Consider the following 15,367-nt stretch of genomic DNA (forward strand, 5'->3'; position numbering starts at 1 on the left):
AAGTTATTAAGATAATACAGAACAAATGGAATTTGAAACTTTCGAGTTTCTTACATTTCTTTTTAAAGAATATCGATATTTAAGAGACGTTGAGTCACAGTTTAGTCTTATCTGATTTTCACGATTCGTCATCGTATTTAAATCCTGAGAAATGAATCACTATTGCGAGAGTTGCTGAAAACTTAGGATTATCTGAACGCAAACAGCACCCCGAAAATAGTATTCTACATTATGAATTCTTGAATAATTGCATTTGCATAAATATTTCCAGTATTACGTCATATATCGTGAATCACGAAAATGATAGAATTACTTACATATGTCGAACACGTTTCCGTGCGGCGAGATGGAATGCTGAAGTTATTCAGAGAACTGTTACTGAAATGTTTATCGATAACGTTTCCTGAATAGTAAGCGCGTGAAAGAGTAGAGAACATACGGCATTCGACTCTCAAGGCGCATACTAATTGCGTACATATCAGCTTAAACGACAATTATGGCGCGTCAATCTCAATGAAAATCTAAAATGTCACGATTTGTTAAAGTAAATGCTGTAGAATCTCATACATTAAATCATTAAATTCTAAAACTATTGTTTGCGATATATGTCTTGCATTATCGTAGAACAGAATAAATCTCTGCTGTGTACAAAAACTGGACACTGTATTTTCAATTTATTGTACATTTATTATTAATAGGTAAAAAGGATTAAGAACCAAATGGAGGCTTTGAAACATGCCTTGGAGCTCCATCTTTACCTAGCCATTTCTCTTACAATTGTCGTAAAATATAATCGATCCAACTTGTTTCTCTCAGAGATCACATATGCATCCATTATTTTAAGGCATGCATATAGTACTGTAGCATGGTCAACGTTTATCTGCGAGTTCTCTAAAGGTTTTATGTGAATCTGACAAACCTAATACAAATTCATATGTCTATCCAGATAAACTTTCATTCCAATAAAACTTCACCTCGAAATTTTTATCTAAGCTTTTATTCGTGACAAACGAACACGTATGACGGATATCAATCGCCCTATCTAGATGATGGCCTAGACAAAGATTTATTCGAAGTTGTTCGAGCGATGTCGAACTGCTTGCGAATGATCGAGGCCTCGAGAGACAGCGTTTATCGATCACCGTTCATGGAAATAAACCTCGATGGAACTCCGTCGGCCGTGTTCGTTCCCTTTTACCTTGAACGAAACGCGCGCGCTCCGGCGTGCAACGGGGTCTATAATAAAAAAACCCAGCAAAGATACGAAGTCGTATGCACCGAGTGCGAGCGGGAGACGAAGTGGCCTAACAGTCGATGCCCTTCTTTAGCCGTGACAACGATCACGCCTACGATCCCGGGGCCCGTACCGAGCTAAGTCCGGCGCCAGTTATGAGGATTCTACGCGCGACGAGCAGAACAAGTTGCCGATTGAAAACGAAAGAGCACCAAGAATGCAAAGGGAGGAACGTGATAGTGTGGCCGCCACCCCCTCTACGCTCGTTGCGAAGATAGTGGTAGTCATGAGCGCGTCCGCTCTTCATTCTGCCCGGTTCCGTGGCCTTTAGTCACCCGACCGAACCAACCGGGCAAAGAAGCAAGAAGTTCCGCGTGTGCCAAGTGGCTGTAAGCCTGAATGCAGCTAGGAGAATGCAGCCCGGAACGAGATGTTCGAGATTCTGTTCGCCGATAATAGTGCTACTGCTGCTGGCCTGCGTGATAAACGACACTGGCGGCACTTGGAAAAGGCGGGAGGACAAGACCAAGTGCCCTAAAGTCAAGGGCATACGAAATTTTGACATATCCGAGGTATGCGCGCGCGGTATTCAAACGATTGTCTCGCTCGACCAACGTTTACATCAGTGTTTCCCAACGCGAGGCCTACGACCCACTAGAGGGGGCATTTTTAGTACTTTTTTGGGGGAATAATCAATGAATTAGTTTGCATTCGTAATACAGTCAAAAAGTTGTTCTTTTTTTATTCTAACAGGCGTTACTTTTCTTGTGTCGTCAAAATTTTTGAGGTGAAGCTTGATTTTAAAGTCTTAGATAACTTAATATTATTGTTATTGGCCACAATAGATTCGTGACAAACACGTTGACATTCGCGATCGGTTTTTGAATGTTCTCTCGACGATTCGGAGAAAATTTCTATGCAAAATCGAAATATGTATCGCTCGTTAATATTCTGACGTTACAAATAGACGATCACGACGGATATCCGATCAATCTGTGCGCTGAATGTATAATAATAATTGTGGAGAGCGCAATTGGAACGCAATTGTTGAATACTCTTCACGTATTGCCGCGATAACAGAAATTACTATTGCCTCTTCGATATCTGTTCAGCTTCCTTTGCATCTTTGATACAATTTTGGTCATGACTATTAATTTTATTAATTGGTCATGAGTATTAATTTCGTACGTGTAATTATTTTATAAAATTCGTTGAGAATATTTGCCAAAACGTTATGACGTCTTATGTCTAAATATCGATGCAAACTATTATTTCGTTCAATACTGTAATGCCTGTACGACAGACAATGAATTTACATAAAATATCGCGAACTTTATTTCAAAGGAAGGCTCCAGGCAACTTATTTTTGGCTTTTATGCGTGTTTAAGAGAAGGCTATTTCGGACTCTTACCTTCTGTGCATATAAAACTACTTGCTACCATCAAATACCTTTGTGTTTCTTAATTTAAGCTCCGTTCACAGTCTTTATTATTCAATGGAGCTTGAGAACTGATTGATCATTTCTTTAGTGACTCATTTATGTATTCAAATTGTTTCGTCTCTTTTAATTTTTAATCGACAGCACGTTTAAATTCGCAGTAAATAATAGTACCATATTTGTTAACCTTATTTCTGTTTATTTCATCTCTTTTTTCTTTGCATTTCCCATTTATTAATGGCTATACGAATTCTAAATAAAGTAAAACGTAGGTGACATTATTCGAACGAAAGTAATTTCTTGTTAAATGCTGAGTTACGTCTAAAAGCTTCTGCAGTCAAATCTATTAAAAAGTAATTAACAAAACGAAATTATGAAATTACTTATGCATTAGTGGAGGAAATGTATAAGTATATTAAAAACTTATTTTCAGAAAAAAAAGGTTTAGAAAGAAAAGTTTTGATCGCGTTTAGTACCATCTTAGAAAAATGGCTTCTATATTTAAATGGAAATATTTGACTAATATCGTTAAAAAGTTCGTTTCACGTTTATCGGTCGCATATAATTTTTCAAATATTCTTTTAACTTTACTGCTGTCGAATTAATCAGTGGCATTTAATTTGTATCGTATTGGTACGTATTACTTATGTGATTAAATGTGTCAGATTATAATATACCAACTAGTTGCTGCTTAAGTATACCTAAATGAGACAGTATCTACGATGACCATCGACAACACAAAACGATCGTTTATTCTTAATAGAGAGTAATCTTGGTCGACTCCTTTCCGATAGTATATGAACCGAACCGTTTCCATTGATAACCCAAAAGCCACTGACGTGATACGTATTCTTAGTATGTTTTCGGAGCTTTGAGAGATACATATGTTATTTTGGTAAAATCTTATTTGTAATTTTACTTGTAATTCAAATTATTGGCTCTCCATGACTCGTAAAAATTGTAGAAGTAAATCCTTAGAACACGTTGAATTGCATTTATTGAACAATGAGTGCTTGTAAAATGTAATAATATTAGTGACTTTACTTGTGATTTGTGAAATTGTAAAAATCAATTGTGCAATAGAAATTTACAAGCTACAACTTGTTTAATGAAAATTTCTGAATTAATAGTAAGGTTGGTGAAAGATTCTAAGAATAAGTAAAATAAAAAATTAATAAAGAATTTTTGAAGTTATAACTTCTTAGCTAGGAAGTACTATTATTAATGCCCTATTGTTAGGCGGAACTGATAACGGGAACGGGCTCCTAGAATCTCGTCACTTCGAGAAACAGCAAACTATGTATAGTTTACACGTATACGCGTATGTATACACGATGTGTGACATGCTACTCTAGCTAGTCTACCAAAAATAACTTCAGTATATTTCAATATTCAGGTTATTAGAATTTTACATATGTCGAGTTGTCGAATGGTCAGTAACGTAATCATTTCTCTTTATAAATATTATATTAAATCGATTTTGTATTTATGAATACCTGAAGTAATACTAACAAATAATGGAAAGAACAAATTTTATATCTATAAATGTTTAACATTAGTACTAAAAATTCAAAGATTAGCAAAGTCAGGAAAGTACATACGCGAGTTTAATATAAATTGAAGATTAATTTTTTAAAAGCAACCAAACGAATGAAACAGAGCTTTCGTCGATAATGTTGGTTCCCCTACTTCATAAATCAACTTTGTGTATATCGATTTATATTTTCCTTCCGTATCGTACACAAATGCGCGTCATTAATAATTACGAACTACGAAGCATGTAGGGATAACGAGTATATTATATGTACATATGTACAATTTTCATTTAAAGTAACTAATACAATTTTTAATTGAATCTCGTCGGGATTATGGCTTAATGATTGTTTCATATTCTCATTTGCATATCCCCCGATAGATTATTAAAATGTTAATGCCACAATAGGATTTCAAAATTATGTTTTGCGTATCTGCATGGTAAAATTTCAATTTACCACGATCACATTGCTGTGTAGAATAAAATTGCTTTACGCTGATTTTCTGATAACTCACTATGTTTACGCGAGAATTGTATAAATACCCTGAACATTCGTACGAAAAATATTGGAATTAATTTTTCCAGGAGTGTATTTTCGAACGTGACAAAAGGGGATGGTGTAGAATCAAAATCATACGAATTTAGCGTGACATAATTTTCGAACGGTACCTATCTGGAAAAATATATTATCAAGGTTGACCATTTTTAGACCGTTTAGGACGAGTTCTCGATGTCTATATCGTGGTGCAGCAGGTCGAACAAACCGTGGATGTATCGATTAACGTTTCTACGTGAACAACGGGACAATTAGGCGCGAATACCTACGCGGATTTCCCGTGAAGTTACCGTTCCGCGCTACAGCAACAAATAACATCTATTTCTTGCAGTTCCTTGGGTCGTGGTACATAGTGCAGTATTATGCAAGCTCGGAAGAGGCACTCGCGTACAGATGCATGCGAGCCGAACTTTCAATTTCGTCCGAAAGCACGGAAGTCACCATGAATTTCACTTACAGTTTTACGGATGATCCGATCAACGAACAACTTGTTGGTAACATCACTTGGAAAATTCCATCGTCCGAATTACCTGCCCACTGGGTGCACGCCGAGTATCCGTGTAAGTTCTAAGTATATTTCCAAAATTCTTACACGATATTCGCATATACGATCATAAGTGAATTTCAAATTAATATTGAATTGTTACAGCGACAATAAAAAATAAACAACAAATGAGGTATAGTCCTTGCAAGCATGTATTTCTTTAAATTAAAATTATTTTCGTCTATATGAAGTCGAAAATTTTATATATGAAATTTAATTTTAATTTCAATGTATACGTGTATTATTGTAACACCTGTACTTTATTTGTATTAAAAAAGAAAGCAGAATTGCTACTGATTTTAATTTAATATTTAATTAAAAAGGCAACCTGTGCACGGTCATTTAATAGAATTGTTACGAATGAAATTATTCGAATAATTTATTGACCGGTTGTAATATTTTAATAAATTAAAAAAGATTAAAAGTATTAAAGCTTTATACGCGTATAGTTCCGAAGCTAATCATGTTTTTTACATAGTTGAGTCACTGTTAGAAGTTGCAAAGCTTCTCCTTTGAAACGGTTTTTGGTTTATGTTGATCTGACTTTCCGTTTTGGAAATATCTTAATTTAAATGAAGAGGTAATTTTTTTAATTCGACTATTTTTGTCTCTCACATGTAAGTCATGACAGTCGTGACCAGGAAGTCGTAGTATTTCCAAGAATGTACTATATACTGTTTACTATTTACGCATGTGGCCAATGACCTCAACAATGAAAAGTAAACAAATGTTTCGAACCCTTATATCTTTGGAACTAACCACGCGATCGACTTGAAACAAAAATCGTTATATCTACGGAACTAAGTACGCTATCGATTTGTATGGACACTCGTTTTAAGGGGTATTTCATTCTCTAATGAATATAACAACTACTATAATTTATACTGTGCTATGTACCAAAAGAAGTTTTAGCAATTTCTATTGCCTATTGTAGACAAAAAGAACACCCTTAATATTGATACTTTTGCCTACATTTTGAACATGGCTCTAACTTCATTGGATTTTGATCCAATTTTCAATGATGTTTTTAGAATATTATTTCGGTAATAATGTCACGTAGTCTTGGAATCATGCTGATCGATAAATCGGTAACATCTTGATTCAATTGCATTCAATAAGCAGAGAAAGAAGTCTGAATTATTGAATAGAAGCTAATCCTGGCACATACAAGGTATAAAGTAGACTTAGCATCGAGTAGAAGTTTCTGTCACATGGCATGGAGAACTTTACTGTCCCTTACTATTTCCGTGTTTCATTCAACATTATTGATTCGGTTTAGAAAATGATTACACCGCTATTAGTGATAACACTTAAAGTTACGTAGGATTGTTTCGAAAGTAATCAAAATTTGGATCGATATCGTATGGTCTATTCTAACATCAAACTATAGAGATAGATGGAACATAAAATGTTTTCTAAATTGCAGATATAATTTAAAGTTTGTTTTATATGAAGACCCATCTAATTAATATCTTATCCACCCTTCTTTTATAGAAAATTTTATTATCTTTAACCTACGTTTAAGAAAAACTTGCCTGTAAAGGACTAACCATAACGTAATTCTATGTGAACACGATGTACATAAATTAAATTATTCTACTTAAATGCTAATTACGCTTGCCTATACAAGTGCTCGTAATTTGTAATTAGTAGCAGCCTGCATGAAATGGTGCATGCACGCAGCCTGCATGCAATTGGTAATGTACCTAATTAAATACCGCAGAGTTTATTTTCTTTCCTCATAAAAATTAAAAGGCCACCAACCTGTTTAAATAAATATTTAATACTATGTGTGTCTTTCTGTTTTTATAGAAAACAAAGATTGAAACACATCAAGGTGGTCTAACATCTTAAGTTAGTATTTTTTTACGAGCAAATTATTTGCGTCCAGCTCGTATACTCCGAACATTAGCATCGCAACTAGCGTGCGCCAAACAGTAATTAAAGCGGTTTATTCTCATTCAATTAGATACATGTCGTTTATTAATTGACTCTCAAGCGTCTCCTACTTATTAATTATGACTGTGTCTGACGGGACAAGCAAGAAATAATTAATTACGAGCTCCTACGACCCAACTAAACTATCAATGCTCATGATTACTATCAGCTATAAAACCAAGTGAATAAATATCTTATAAAATTACGATAGTAAATCGTTTACAAGAAAAGGGTCCCCTTTTAGAGATATTTTAGTTCACGTGACAGAAACTACCATAAGATGTTAGGTCTGTCCTATACCTCATTTGTGGTTTTAATAGGTACCCTTTGCATTCTTTGACCAAACGTATTGTCTCTTTTTACAGATGAGGGTGTGTACAATACGTACGTATTAGACTCAGATTACAAATCATGGGCACTGCTCATGCACTGTGCAGAACAAAGTAAGAGTCCTCGATACTTATCCAGCTTCATCATGAGTAGACAGCCGAGTCTCGGAGCTAACGTTATTTCTTATCTTCGTGAAAAGTTACCCAGGTGGATAGCAAATATAGTAAAATTCATTTAATTATGGAAAATATATCTAATATTATATTTTTACGCGAAGGTACGATATCGATCTGGAGTATATGTTCCCTATGGATCAGCAGCAGTGCAATAAAACGGAAGCTTCGGAACTAGATTTGATAATTCCATCATCTACGATGTTCAGGAAAAATTACATCTTGCGAAAACACCCGCTAAAGAAGAAACATCGACGTCTTTAAATCGAATTTTTCTATTATTATTGTCGATAGGAGGGAATGTAGTGTGTTCTGTTCATCGCTAGAAAATCTTTTTAAAAATTACAATTCTAAGGAGTCGTTAAATTTTTCTTGATACCGATTGAAAGTAAATTGCGAGCATATTGTTAAATTTCTGGCACACTGATTGAATATATCTCTAACGACGTAACATACGATGTGATAAATTATGCGTTTACGCTATAATATTTACACATTGCGATCAGACTGTTAGGAATGATCATGAACTAGTCTATTAAAATATAAAGTACCCGGGTATCTTAAAGTTCAGATATATATATGATTCGAGCGTGTGTTTATATAAATAAACTTGTGATTGAATTATGTGATTAATTTAGGTACTTAGAAGTTTAAGATGTAGAGTATGACATACTTCGAGTCATAAGAAATGCATTATACGTAGCTATTAACTTGATTTTGACCCCACAAGAGCTTAAGAAGACAGCAAGTATTTAAGTCATAATTAGGATTGCTGATACGATGAGACGTGAACTGCGAACAAAATATAGTAAAAGTTATTCATTCCTTATTTTCTTTCTACAAAGTGTTCATATTCAACCTATACTTGTATTAATAAAATATACAGTCGTATTGTAATATATTATAAATCATATAAGAAAAGTATTATTGAAATATATTATTGAATTAACCTATATTTTCTAACTGGATCTTCCCTTGTATTTATATCCCAAATCACTAGTAACTCAGTAATTACTTACCTTAAAATTAATTGACAAGTTGGATACCTGAAAAAAATGAATTATGCGACTGGAGTCATTACTCCAAAAACCGCATCAGTCGTTGCGAAGAAAATCCTTAAGCAGCATCGATCGTCAACTTTGTCCTCGTTTCCCTCGTGTGGTTAATTCTCGTTCTGTAACTAGAAAATTAATAACGTGGATGACCAAATGAACGTACATTCGACACTTTGGGCTAGTTTTATTAATTCAATTAACAACGTGTTATAATACTCTTCGTCTCTTCCTCTTATTTATAATTACATAATTGTAATGAACTGTTATTGTTTTCTTTAGACCCGTCGTCTTTCAACATCTTAGCGTAATTCATTCAAAGTCCACGAACACACACTTGCAGAAGCACATAGGATCATCACGATCATCACCACCACCATCAGAATCGTTATCGTAACAGTCGTCGTCAGATAATCACTCAGCGCACCTAGTACTTAGTTTTTACTGGATATGGCAGCTACAACTTATAAGAAATATTACAAAATCACTGAAGATTCGTCCTTCTTGCGTTTCGATAGTTTCTCACTCATACAACACGAACATACTAGTACGAGCTCCCCTCGAATTTCTACGCGGACGATCCTTGTCACTTAACGATTTCAGACTTGTCTCCGTGTGAATTGGGCCTGTTCGGAACATTGTCGACGTTTCGTAGGTGTTCCGTACGAGTAATCGATAGTACGTGCGCGATAGATCGTTTCTACCGTATCGTCTCGTACACCCTCATCGAAGTTGTCGCGTTCAATAAACGATAATAACGCTCTCGATGATTAATATCGCGTTTTTGTCGAGTAGGAAGCACAGAGTAAAACGTGTGTGTACACGCGCGCGCGCGCGCGTGCGTATGCGTGTATGTGTGTGCGTATATTTTGAGATCTTTACAAGTAGTTGAGCTGTAATCGAACAAGTTCTGAACAAAGCCGCGCGAGTGCCGATCACAATGTTTAATCGCGACTGCAAGAGATTCACACCATACCCGTGCATACGCGCATTCACTCCTTCGTTCTATGGGCTGCATATGCAAATTTTCTATTAGTCTTCTAGTAATTCAGTATTAATTAGTTACACAATTAATTTATTTAATCGCTTGTAATTAATTACCTAATCGTTAAACCTGTATCTCGTGAATCCGCGTTGTTTTTCCGTGTATGTATTCGTGTTTGTGTGTGTGTGTGTGTGTGTGTGTCGCGTATAGATGTCCGAGTACGTGTACGTGTACGTATTCGCAAGCGGGCGTGTAAGCGTGTAAGCGTGTAAGTGTATACGCGTGTTCTCCGTGTGCATGTGTTCTAGAATTTTTTTTTTTTTCATTTAATGCGAGACGGTGTTTCGTATTATTTCATATATCTGGTATATCTATCTATTTACTTGAGTTTACGTGTTATAAATATCGTATAGTAAACCGCGTTTTGTTACTTCGTCATTCAATTATGCGCTTTGTACAAGGGTGCAATGCGAACCGAGTGATATTACCAGTTGACGTGTGTACGTGTGTCTCGTGTGTCAACGTAATCGCGGGGAAAAGTAGTCTGGTCAAAATCGGCGTCGATTCTAGGACGTCCACCTAACGCGTGTACCTACGTTCGCTCGAACGGAACTGAAACTGGAAAAATAAAGCAATGTCGTTGATCGGTGTATTTCGATGAACAATCGAGTCTAGAGTAGGTACGTTCTGAGAACGAAAGGAACATGAGAGGATTTTCGTAGTTGGACGTCGCAGATCTGGGCGAGAAGTTGAACGCAGCCACGTGGAAAGTTTGCAAACGGCGTAAACGGAAGTTGGACACGTCCGAATCGGAGATAAAAGATACGATTACCGTTCAAAGAAGAGTTAGCGCTCGCGCATATACGCGCACGAGGGTTCGTCGAGGACGAACTCTCGTCAGATGTTAGAAGTACTAGACGAAATCGGCGAAGTTTCCTCTACTGCTTAAAATTACAAGTAAACGACTAGTTGTCGATAGTCCAATTTCCTTCAAACTCGAACAAACAGATTGACTATTACGATGGGATTAGCGTTTTAGACTATCGAACAGCGCTGCCCTAGTATTTTTTTTCATTTCGTGTAAATAGTTACAAGAGAGTACGATAGGAGGCAATAGTAGGTTACGAATAGTCGATTGACACAATTTTGGAATAACGGTACAAGCGTGTCCACTCGGTCAACATTCACGAACAGCACGAACGACCGTTCCCTTTTGTTTCTAATCTTCTTCGGTGTAATTCTTCACAGGTGTATCGCGGACTGTGCATTTTTCTTTTCATTTTATACTCTTTGGTAAATACTCCCATTGTTTCCATCGTATCGCTACGTACGGATCGCACAGGCTGACGAATACTGTGATAAATTCGTGTCCGCGCACTAACGTGGCGCGAGGAATGTCTTCGAGAAATGCTAAAGAAAATAGCGGAATAGACAGAGAAAGAGAGACAGACAGTGAGAAAGTAAAAGCAGAAGGGTGGTGAAGAGAAAAAGAGAGAAAACTATGTAATCGTAATAATCGCGAGGAGACTGATCCGTTGTCGATTACGATTCGTCGATTCGTATACCGATACCGTTCGAATAAGTATGTAGTTTTTTTCTTTCAGCTTCGAGGAACGCTGATTAACCTTACGCATCGAAATCGAAAGTTATGATCTCTGCTTTTTGATTGTCGTGTTCTGCGCCCCCCCGGGGGATCCACATCGTTCAAGCTTTGTCTCTTTCTCCCCACGCGACGGTGATAACAATGATAATAGTAATAATAATAATAGTAGTAATGCAGCAGCAATGATAAAACTTGATGAACACACGGCCAAAGTCACGCGTTCGTGTCGACGTCATGCCAGAAATCGGTCGAAGGATCGACGGCAAGTTGTATCATTCGTTTGTTCGTTCGATTGGTCCGACGTGTATATACGTGCCTGTCTGTCCCGAATCGGCTACGACCACGATCTGCTGCGAGCACCGCGAGTTCGCGCGGCCACGCGCATACGGAGTTACCTTGGTCGCAGCGAAACGATCGCAATTGGACCGGTCGTTCGGTGAATAGCGATCCGACGATCATTGTTTCACATTCGACGAGCCGTTGCAGTCCGCGTTGGTGTTGTAACGAATTGGCGTGGTTCGCTGTCAGTAGACCCAGGAGACGGGTACCCACTGCGGTGTCGTGTGGACCCGCTCAATAGCTGCCTCTAATTGCGCGATCGTCTCCTCGATGTCGTTGTTCACGATCGTCAGATCGAAGAAGTGTCCGTACGCCTGTTTCAGCGAATCCGATTCCTTCGCGAGCTTCTCCAGGCTTCCGTCGCACTGAAAATCAAATTGCAAATCGTTTTCAACCATTAAAATAGTGTTTGAACTTCCAAACAGTGTTACTGTCGAAGAGTATAGGACATTCTTTATTCTTTATTCCTTTCAAATATTAATAGCACAGAATTTACCGGACATACTTAAATTTAAGGAATTTGCAACTCTACTATCTTACTGCCTCACTCGACAATAGGAAAGTGACATACTAAAGCCATTTACGCGATGCACACAATAATTAGTTTCCAAGGGGTATTTTGGGCCAAAAATGGGACTTAAAGTTTCAGAAGGACTGACCCATACGGGATGGGCCAACTTCGATTTGCCAATCAAGACACCTCCCATAATTGAATTTTTGTATTTAAATACTGACCGAACAGGACGAGCTCAGAATGCAAGATTTAAAGGATTAGATTCAGATTTTCAAGAACTTGTACGAATTGAACCGTCTATATATCCGCACTGAACATTTTTTGTTAACACGTTTTATCTTCATATATTCAAATTGTTAATAAATTATTGTGTTGGCAAATAAGTCTTGTTTTCTTCACTATTTGCTGAATAATCGGCTTCACGAACTTTGTGGGAGCTAACAAATAGAATTACAGTAGAACCTCGTTTATTCGAACACGTCGGGGACAAGATAGTTCAGATATCCGAGGTGGTCTGATAATAGAGGTTCAGTGCTTATCCCATCCACCGTTTTAGTCATTCGGATAATCGGGGCTGACGGTCGAATAACTGAGGTTCGAATGTTACGAAATGAATTGTCTCTTGAGCTTAAAAGAACTTGTTCAAAGATTGTGAATACTTAAAAACTAATTATATTTATGGTTGTTAATTATTTTCCTTAGTAGATTTATTATTTTTCTTAATGTAAACGATTTTCATAATTTTTAGTATTATTATTAAGGGTTATTATTATTTTTCTGTTCTTAAAAATTATTGTTTTATGTTATTAAGACCTAATTGTTTTGTTAATTACTTCGTTTTGCAATTTAATTATGTTATATTCTATGTACATATAAACGTTTTCCAATAAATTATGAACAATATGTAAAAATTATCCACAAATTTATTAATTGTATTAACACTAAATCTATCGCGACCGGTCAAATGACAGTTTTTAAAATTTCGTTTAGAATTTCTAACACAATATTATTTTAGCGCCATCTAACTTCACGACTTTTCTTATAGTATACCTACAATGAATTTTAGAATATTCACATCTATTCTTATTGTTTATTTTCTGAGAAAAATATGTAGTCGGTCTTGCCTACCTCGACCGGTGATCTGACCAGTTGAATGATTTATATTCTTTTGTAAAAAAACTGGACAAAATTTGGTATCAAATTCTGGTTAACTTCCAACATAAATATGAAGTATATGTATATAAAGAAGAAAAGAGAGAATCTTCAGTTTCCGCTGTCTTAAAACAGTCTAACAACACGTATTTAAAATACCAAAACTTTAGACGCGTGCAGTTCCGAAGTTATTAGTGTTTTATCAATAACTGACCCATTGTTAGAAGCGGTAAAGCCTCCCCTTTAAAATGGTTTTTGAATTATGTCGATCGGACTTTTCGTTTTCGAAATATCGTAATTTATGTAAAAGGTAATTTTTAAAATTCCGGTGTCTTTCTGTTTCCGACGTACGAAAGCCTATAAACGCGTATTAAAAATACTAAAACTTTAGACGCGTGCAGTTCCGAAACTACTAGTGTTTTATTAATTATTGAGCCACCGTTGGCAGCGGCAAAGCTTCTTCTTTAAAATGGCTTTTGGTTTTTGACGCTTGGACTTTCCGTTTTCGAGATATCGCAATTTATGTAAAAGGTAATTTTTCTTAATTCGACTGTCTCACTGTTCGGCTCGCGTACAATAGCCTATTCACGCGTATTAAAAATAGTAAAACTTTAGACGCGTGCAATTCCGAAAGTACTAATGTTATATTAATTATTAAACCACCAGTGGCAGCGGCAAAGCTTCCCCTTTAAAATGGCTTTTGGTTTTTGACGATCGGATTTTTCGTTTTCGAGATATCGTAATGTATGTAAAGTGGTAATTTTTATAATTCGACTATCTCTGTCTCCGTCTGACGCGTCGCGTCGGACCTCTTCGTCGCGCGTGAGTCGAGACAGTCACGTGATCAGGAAGTAGTAGTATTTCCAAGAATTTACTACGCACTGTTTACTATCTACGCGCGCGATATTAATGAACTCGCGCGAGCGCAACAATAAAACGTAAACAAACTTTGAAGCCTTATATCTCCGTAACTAGCCATCGCATCGATTTGAAACTAAAATCGCTATATCTCCGGAACTAATAGAGCTATCGACTCGTACAAACACTCATTTTAAAGGGCATTTCATTCTCTATCTAATGAGCATATCACCTACTATAATGTATGCTGTCTTCCATGTTTATTTTGAAGTTTACTGTGACGCTACATATCCAAAGAAGTTTCAGCAATTCCTACTGATCGTACGATTAGTGTACGATAAAACTGGATCATAAATTGTTTATTTAATTGAAAATGAATTTAAATTTAAATACAGGATGTTTACGTAATTACTAGTCAGTACTTTTTCTTAAATAATTGTTTTCTCTAGAATTAACTATGGTATCAACTTGGAACAAAATTCGTTTTCAAGGGGGGTTTACCTTCTACCCGATGAAAATTAAAAAATTTTGTTACATATAAGAGAAGGATATCTTACGAATAAATATCAAAACACAACTTTCTATACATATAATGCAAAAATTAGAAATACGTTGCCTCGTAAAAGATAAAAAGAAAGACTGGTCGGTTAATCGGCCATGGTAGGAATCGGTATACATGAAGTGCCGGTAGGTTTAGTGTTAAATTACGTTTCAGCTTGCACCAAATGTTAGCTTCTATTACATATGTATAGATGTATAAGAATACACGTTCGTATAACTGAGAATACGGTCGACCGTCGTTCGGATAATAAGGATTCAGTCATGAGTCTGCATATCTAAGGTTCAGCAGTATTCCGTTCGGATAAATGAAATTCGGATAAACTCTACCTTAAATTAAGTAACTTGTATTATACTTAATAAATAAATTCAATTTATGGAAGGGTTCGAGCACAAACGAAATCCAAAATATTATAAATACCTGTTCAGCGCGGTAATGATTTTTAAAATAAACACGTGATTCGTAAGTTGAATATTTCTATTCTTCTCAATTGAGAAAGAGATTCTCCATGGGGCCAGAGAAAAATATTATTATCTTCATGTATATTAGAAGACTTTT

The 15,367-nt window shown here is 36.2% G+C and overlaps 2 protein-coding genes across 9 annotated transcripts in view; one reads left to right on the plus strand and one right to left on the minus strand.

The window, feature by feature from the left end:
- Positions 1-1,413: 1,413 nt before the first annotated feature.
- On the plus strand, positions 1,414-8,576 carry Karl (lipocalin/cytosolic fatty acid-binding protein Karl). Its single transcript, XM_076764705.1, has 4 exons — positions 1,414-1,806; positions 5,094-5,322; positions 7,610-7,781; positions 7,852-8,576. The coding sequence occupies exons 1-4, from the start codon at positions 1,648-1,650 to the stop codon at positions 8,009-8,011; spliced, it is 720 nt and encodes a 239-aa protein (XP_076620820.1). The 5' UTR covers positions 1,414-1,647; the 3' UTR covers positions 8,012-8,576.
- Positions 8,577-8,966: 390 nt separating this feature from the next.
- The window catches only part of Cask (peripheral plasma membrane protein CASK), a 240,234-nt gene continuing 233,833 nt past the window's right edge, over positions 8,967-15,367 (minus strand). For all 8 annotated transcript variants that reach the window (XM_076765678.1, XM_076765683.1, XM_076765685.1 and 5 more), the window contains one exon: positions 8,967-12,091. In XM_076765678.1, the coding sequence (XP_076621793.1) occupies positions 11,912-12,091 (180 nt within the window). In that variant the 3' untranslated portion in view covers positions 8,967-11,911. The remainder of the gene's footprint in view (positions 12,092-15,367) is intronic.

Source organism: Colletes latitarsis, chromosome 5, assembly GCF_051014445.1.
Source record: "Colletes latitarsis isolate SP2378_abdomen chromosome 5, iyColLati1, whole genome shotgun sequence".
NCBI lineage: Eukaryota > Metazoa > Arthropoda > Insecta > Hymenoptera > Colletidae > Colletes > Colletes latitarsis.

Bases quoted from the DNA above. Each gene is read 5' to 3' on its own strand.
- Karl (XM_076764705.1), top strand. From the start codon at position 1,648: ATGCAGCCCGGAACGAGATGTTCGAGATTCTGTTCGCCGATAATAGTG. The intron at 1,807-5,093 runs GTATGCGCGCGC...TATTTCTTGCAG, and splicing joins GAAATTTTGACATATCCGAG to TTCCTTGGGTCGTGGTACAT. The intron at 7,782-7,851 runs GTGGATAGCAAA...TTTTACGCGAAG, and splicing joins CTTCGTGAAAAGTTACCCAG to GTACGATATCGATCTGGAGT.